Source organism: Rutidosis leptorrhynchoides, chromosome 8, assembly GCF_046630445.1.
Source record: "Rutidosis leptorrhynchoides isolate AG116_Rl617_1_P2 chromosome 8, CSIRO_AGI_Rlap_v1, whole genome shotgun sequence".
Classification (NCBI taxonomy): Eukaryota; Viridiplantae; Streptophyta; class Magnoliopsida; order Asterales; family Asteraceae; genus Rutidosis; species Rutidosis leptorrhynchoides.
Genome location: NC_092340.1, coordinates 87442373 through 87449480, shown reverse-complemented (window position 1 = coordinate 87449480; position 7108 = coordinate 87442373). Strand labels below are relative to the sequence as shown.

Sequence of the window (7108 nt, the reverse complement as noted above, 5' to 3'; positions counted from 1 at the left end):
TAAGGAAGTCTAACCGAAATGGTTGCCCAATCATCATCTATCATCATCTATCTATCTATCTATCTATTTTACTAATAAAAAAAAAAAAAGGAAGCTATGTCTACGTGGCGCCTCTATATTCATTCTCAATAAATTCTTTTTTCTGATAATTTTGAATTAAATAATTCGATAATTATAAATGAGTGACACGTGTCCTCTCTAATCGTCCGCTTTATTATTTCAAAAGGGTTTTTTTTCTTCAAAATTAGGGTTATTTTTCAAACACAACAAACCGTAGCATAACCAATCGATCTTCTACAAACCCTAATTCATCAGTTTCAATGTTCTTATAAATCGCAATCTCGAACTAACAGAACGCGATTAAACAACTATCGATTTAACAAACCCTACCCTCAACTACTAGCGAATTGCTGTCAAAATCGCTGTCTAAAATCGATTCAACAATACGATTTTCAAAACTGTAATGTAATGAAGACGGTAAGCTTTTTTATTCCATTAAACCTGTGTTCGACTTTTCTAATCATCTAATTTGTATATGCTACTATTCGATTGAAATGTTATTTTTTAATTTTGAAATCCTATACTTCGAATTATAATCTTATGCCAACATGTTTAAAATTACATGCTACACCTTCATATGTGATTTTTTAATTTTGAAATTACAGGGATTCAATGCTACGTTAACTGCACCAGTTGATAAACCTGATAAGACGTGGTGTGGTGGTGATCAGATAAGAGAAATGGGTCTTAAGTTACACCCAGATTTGAAAGAAACTTTGACCAGGATTTGTGATGATCCAAAAAACATTGTTGTCATCCTAAGTCGTAGTGACAGGGCCGTTTTAGACGAGGTATGATGTAGCTTTTCAGTGATTTTAATTCGAGGTGTATTGAATCTTGATGATGTGGTGAGTTGGTCTATTTACGGGTTACATCGAGTACAAGTTTATATTTGAGTTAAGATCAGTTTTATATAAACATCATTTTTTGATAGTTTGTTTGAACTGAATATAGGGTGAACTTAGTGCACAAGTTATTGTTAAAGCCGCACTACAGTCAATGGGCTGTGAAAACTGTTCATAGAGGTATGTTATGCAACCTTTTTCAGTTTGTATATTAGATATGTGACAATAGTTGCTTATGGTTTTAAAAGATTTATTTGGAAGGAACGGTTAATCATACTTAGTAATTTCAAACAAACATTTGTGTAATTCAAAACTCCTTACCTGTGGTATTTGGAGAATTATACATATAATTAATCTTTTTTTTTTTTTTTTTTTTTTTCCGCTCAGGTGACAAAAAGAGAATAAAAATAAGTTGTTGAACAATGATTATAGTACATGATTACATGGCTGTCCATTACTTCTTAAAGACGTAAACTTTGAAACCGAATTCACGTGATTGCTCTTTTGAATATGATTATGGTTTTTGTACGGAATCCGATTGATTAGCTTGGATTCATTTTAAAATTTTAATGTAATTATTTTTTATTCACAGAAACCACTTGATGACTTCCAGTGGATGTATGGATTGAATGCTATAGTTTGAATTCAAAAGTTTTGAAATGGAGGAGGCATCCTTCTCTAAAGTATCTGATGTTGCAGAATGGGTCTTGGGATTCGCAAGCTTTACCCTTATAAGAACATAACTGTTGGTCAGCCTATTTGTAAAACCTATAATATAATATATGACCGTCAATCTGTAATATTGTAGATGTCAGCACTGGTATAGTTCATTTGTTGTTTAACCTTATGATTTTATGAGTTGTTTTAGGTAATTATTAGGCGTCGGCTCGATGAATGATGGAACGTCAACGAGTGTGTACTCGGATATTGATAGTCTTGGAGGTATAATGCTTTTTTTTTGTTTTTTTTTTTTTTTTTTTTTGTTTTTTTATTATGTTTAACAGTTGTGATTTTTATAATTGCTACTCCAGTAAGCACATTATGTTTGATACAATAAGAATGTGTTATTTTTGGGTTGTGAATATGAAATATTTCATCATTCTGAGGGTGGGTAACAATATAGTGTTATGTTTTTGTTCAAATGTTTGTTGTTTAACAGTTGTTAAATACTTAGTTGCTGAATGTAATGATATTTAGCTATGTGGGTTCCTTTTGTATGTGTGAAGTCTTTTTTAACTTAAGGTGGAACGGGTCAAAAGGTGATCATACACATTTATGTTTGGGTTAAAAGGTGGAATGGGTCAAATTAGCGCCAGGTCAAACCAGATCAAACGGGTTTCATCAGATCATTTAAAGTTCTCGGCTATATTCAACATCACTTTTATATTTATACTTTGTAAAATATATGGTGTATTTAGAAAGTGGGTTGCAATTGCCACCTCTAATCAATTTTATTTTTTTGACAATGTTACTTAAAGTGAATTACTTAGAATTTTGAAGTTTTATAACAGGGGAGGAGCTCTAAACAATGATGAAATCTTTAAAATGATTGAATAAGTTTATGCATAGTTGTTAGTTAGTAAGTCCGGTACGAAGTGTTTATTCAACTTCTTTCAGAATAATATATTTGAAGATTTCATAACTAGATTTGATGTTATCTATAATACTCAGTTTCATAATAAGCTCTCTTTCAGGTTGCATAACTGTTTAACATATCTAAATTTATGTATAGAGCAGAATCCACACCAGACAAGAGACAATAGGTATTGGAAGTTCTCTCATGTAGCATTGGATCAATATAAATGGTTATTGTTCAGGTTAGTCATACTCATTATTTGCTATATTTCTTAAATTTCTTATGCTTATATGTTTCTATAACTAAAACCACTTCAAGATGATTTTAGCTGCTTGAGTTTTATAAATTAGAGACTATTTAGAGTTATCGTAATTTATTTGCAATTTTGCATGTTATGAAATATAATGAGTGACAAGATTAAAGCGGTTTGATTGATAGCCTAGCCCATGCTTGAAAATCATGTCATTAAGGATGTATCTCAATCTTCCATTATTATGATCAGTTAGTTAGCTTACTTATATAGCCTTTTTTCATTATAGTAATGTGATGTTGCAACTTTTATGTCATGAAACTTTTATGTCATGAATGACTTAAAAATACTAGCGAGTTGAAATTACCACCTATTCATCAATTTGTAAAATGTATGAAGGATTATAAGCGTTCATATTGTTGCCACACCTGTTGTTGAAACAAGTATTGCAATTTTTGTAGTTATCATAATTGTACATTTTTGTTACTTCTATGTTTGAAGAACACCAAGTGTTCCAAGTGTAATTTGTGCTTATTCTCATTCGTACTTGCATCTTTAGCAATACTATTATTATGAAATGTACATCAAAGTTTCATAGTTGGAGTTGCCGAAAAAGAAATTAATATACATCAAACTTTTAGAGTTGGAGTCGCTGAATAATGAGTTTAATATACATCAAACTTTGAGAGTCAACTCATTGTTGTGGAAATGAATGAAGTTTTACATATTCAGTTACCCTCAAAACTTATTTTAAGTTCAGTTACCCTCAAAACTTATTTTTAGTTCAGTTACATACGTTTAGCTAACTTGTACAAAAGTACATTTCTATAGACTGATTAATTATGTTGCTATTATTAGGTTATATGAATATGAATCGAGTCCTCGCCTACAAGTTGGTTGCGGGTTGCGTTAGATGCATAATACTCATTTCTCCACATTGCAGGTTGCTTGATGTCTGCCATCTTACGGTAAGTCTTCTTAATTATTCATAATCAATTAAATAATTATTGTGTTCATTGAATGTATATCCAAAAAACATTAAAGATTTTTATATAGCATGACGGTAGAACGTCTTTTAAATAGTAATGTTGTAATTTCAGTTTCTTAAAAAATAATTACGGATAGTATGTGTTAAGATTTTTTTTTTCGTTGTCGCTTATTGTGTTTCTTGCACGATTGTTATTGGGATTGATTTTTCATTCGGTAGGCGTTTAGTAAATTTTTAAGTTTTTAAGCAGCTAATTCATTCTGAAAGTTTTTTGTCGAAAGGTAATTTCATAGGTGCTTATTAGTTGTTTACGTTGTCGATTCGTATTATTATCTTAACTTAATTTTTATAGTTCTCGAGTTATTGTTATACATTATATAGTTTGATACAACTTTTATCATTTGGTAGTTATATGGGTTGTTATAATCCGATTTATGTTTGTTGTTTTCATTTTTTGCTCATGGGGTTTTCATCAAAGTTCATATCTGTTGTTCGTGTTTTGTGTTCGTAAAGGTACTTTATTTTATAATGGCAGCACTATCATTCTTGGATTGTAGGATAATTTCTTTGATAAAATTCTGTATTCGTAGAACTTTTGTCTGCTTCTTAAAAGCTTTGGTTGATCTGGAAAAACTCTGGTGTTAGCATTGTTCTAATGGTAGTCTGCTACAAAGAGTTTTCTTTCACGGGGTTTGCTAAGGAAGGAGATGCCATTAGTTCCTTGGGTCGTATTTGACCTTCTATCTTTTTAAATTTATTAAAGGGTGAATAATTATGGAAGAGGATTGGAGCTGAATGTAGTGCGACAACACATGAGGTACGTCAACCTCCTCCTACATTGGTGTTTATAGGATATTATCTTTTGAGCAATGGTAATTGTTAGTAATATGTTTTCATCTTTAGGAACCGAATAAGGGAACATCTTTGTATCATGCTAAGAGGGATGAAGTGACTTGTTAAAAGGTGCTACCATTAAGCTTTTGCAAGAAATTTTTGGAGTTCAAGCAGCAGTTGTCCAGCTGTGTATGAGACTGTCCGGAAACATGTTCCCAAATTAAAACAGACACAGTGACTTTTATCTATTGCTAAACCTAAACCCTAAATTAGGTTTAATATAAATAAATATACAAGTTATATCTATTGCTGAAAATAGGTAGAAGACTTTTGTTGACATTTATAATAGGGAGAAGACTTATGTTGACTTTAACTCTGCTGCTTATAGATTTACTACATTCATGTTAGGCTGTTACTATTTGAGTTGAGAGTTTTTGTGTGCACTTGCATACATTGGGGTTTAGTAATAAATAAGTAAAAGACTTTTGTTAATTGTTTTGTGTTGCTCATAGATTAATTACATGTTTGGTAAGCTGTTTCGTCTTCAGTTCAGAATTTCCCTATGCACTTCCATACATTCAGTTTTACTGAAAATTAAGTAGGAGACCTTTGTTGACAACTGAAAAATCTGTTTGCTGATGTATATGTATTAATATGTATACATATATAGATATCTTATGTTGTTTGCTGGCTTTATATGTTGTTTGTTGACATCTATTGACTTTTGTTGACTTGTATTATATATAAGCACAAAGAAGTTGTCTTTAGTTATTAGTAGGGGTTAAATGACTATTGACTGAAGTAATCGCTACAACATAACTAAATGATACATATACTCTCATTTCATTGTCCTTTTTTTCCATAAGGTTATGGTAGTTTTATGCATCAGTTTCCTAAGTAGGTTAAAATTTTCAAATAACTGAATTCTTTTATTGTCATAACTTCTTTTTTGATCAACAATTGTTATTACTTAAACTAACTGATATGTGAAGAAATGGGATCCCTTCCAGGGGGTTGAATTTATTACATTGCAAAGGGTCCGATTCTATTGTTGATTATAATGGAAAATCTAGGGATGGCGACCTCGGGTAACGGACACGAAGATTTTATACCCATGACCCGCCCCTCAGAAAAGAAATTTTACCCATCGGGCGCATTTACCCATCAATGGGTTGACGGTAATTTTTTTCGCCCGTGCCCGCAACCCGCTGATACCAGTTAGCCACGCGCAAACCCGCCTGTTAGAAAATAAATTTTACTTGAGTGTTTGTCGAGTTTTCATTTTGTTGTCTTTGTGGTAATTGTCTGGTTTGTGAATTTAGTTTATATTCAATTTATTTTGGCATACAGGTTAATAGGTTGTGTTATACTATTACTAACGCTTATTATATCTATGTTATGATATTGATACAATTTAGTTGTACTTGAAGATGATTTATTAGGTGAATCATATCTTTATTTGCTTATGTTTCCAGATTTTGTTTGCAAAGTACAGGCTACATCGATGAAGAGAGGGATCTGATATAGCTGTTGCAATTTTATCTGCAGAAGTGTTGATTCATGCTTGTGCTTATGTTGCTGCTCGCATCAGAAAATGTATACATTTATCTCTTTCATATACTTTCTCTATGTATATAACAGTAAGTAATTCTGTATGTATATATGTGTTTGTGTGTCATTTTATCAATATGTCAGATTAGGTGTTAAAATATGATGATGAAGACAATACCCGGTAGTAGTTTTTTTTTGTGTGACTATAAATAAAAGTCAAGGAATATCGCGGGCACATGTTGGTTTGTTCCTACCAAAACCCGTTTTCAGTCATGGACAACTTTATGTAGCTCTATCCAGAGTTACCTCAAAAAAAGGTTTGAAGGTTCTTATATTGAATAAGGATAAAGAATTATCAAGTACAACTAAAAACGTAGTCTACAAAGAAGTTTTGCACAAACTTTACTAACTTTTACTGCTTTTTCATTATGTATTTTTCATTCATGGAATACTTTTACTTATATGTTTTTGATTTATATATTGTTATCCATGTTTATTGTTTTCTATGTTACATACACAATCCTTTGCAAATGATTTTTCACTTAACAATGTTAATGTGTGTAGGCTTCGGTAGTTTAAGCCCAAGAAAAAACGGGCCAGGAGTTTACTTGGTGACCAAGTTAGGGTTTGGCCAACCCTAAACCCTAAATCGGGCTAAATTTTACTTCACAAAACATGGAAAAAAAAACGTTCATATTCTTTACGAACAATATTATCTTAAATGTTATTTTCGTCGATCCTTTTCCCGCCTAAATAATAACATTCATCACGAAGTGTCTCTTCTAAATGTTCATATTTTCGTGTGATCTTGATGCCGGAAAAAAAAAAATTCCAAAAAAAAAAAAAAAAAAAAAAAATTTGCTTCCCCCCGCTTCCCCCCGATTAGTTACTTCCCCATTGATCCTGCCTATATATATATATATATATAATAAAATTATGTATAACTTTAGACACACCAGAATTAAGAGGCAGGGGATCGTTTGCTACTTCTGAAGGCATATTTG

General features: G+C 31.6%; 1 protein-coding gene across 7 annotated transcripts; it reads left to right on the top strand.

Annotated features, from left to right (window-relative positions):
• Positions 1–266: 266 nt before the first annotated feature.
• Positions 267–6341, top strand: LOC139861512 (alpha,alpha-trehalose-phosphate synthase [UDP-forming] 1-like). Of its 7 annotated transcripts, none has more exons than XM_071849928.1 (10): positions 267–477; positions 666–851; positions 1015–1085; positions 1498–1654; positions 1774–1847; positions 2643–2722; positions 3590–3699; positions 4310–4536; positions 4623–4682; positions 6049–6341. In XM_071849928.1, exons 1-3 carry the CDS (start codon positions 469–471, stop codon positions 1081–1083), a joined length of 264 nt encoding a protein of 87 aa, XP_071706029.1. In that variant the 5' UTR covers positions 267–468; the 3' UTR covers positions 1084–1085; positions 1498–1654; positions 1774–1847; positions 2643–2722; positions 3590–3699; positions 4310–4536; positions 4623–4682; positions 6049–6341. The 7 variants fall into 7 exon arrangements, 6 of the variants coding, with proteins under 6 accessions (XP_071706029.1, XP_071706030.1, XP_071706026.1 ...); XM_071849929.1 differs by having other exon boundaries at positions 2638–2722; XR_011763790.1 differs by having other exon boundaries at positions 666–908; positions 1498–1847.
• The last annotated feature ends 767 nt before the right edge of the window (positions 6342–7108 follow it).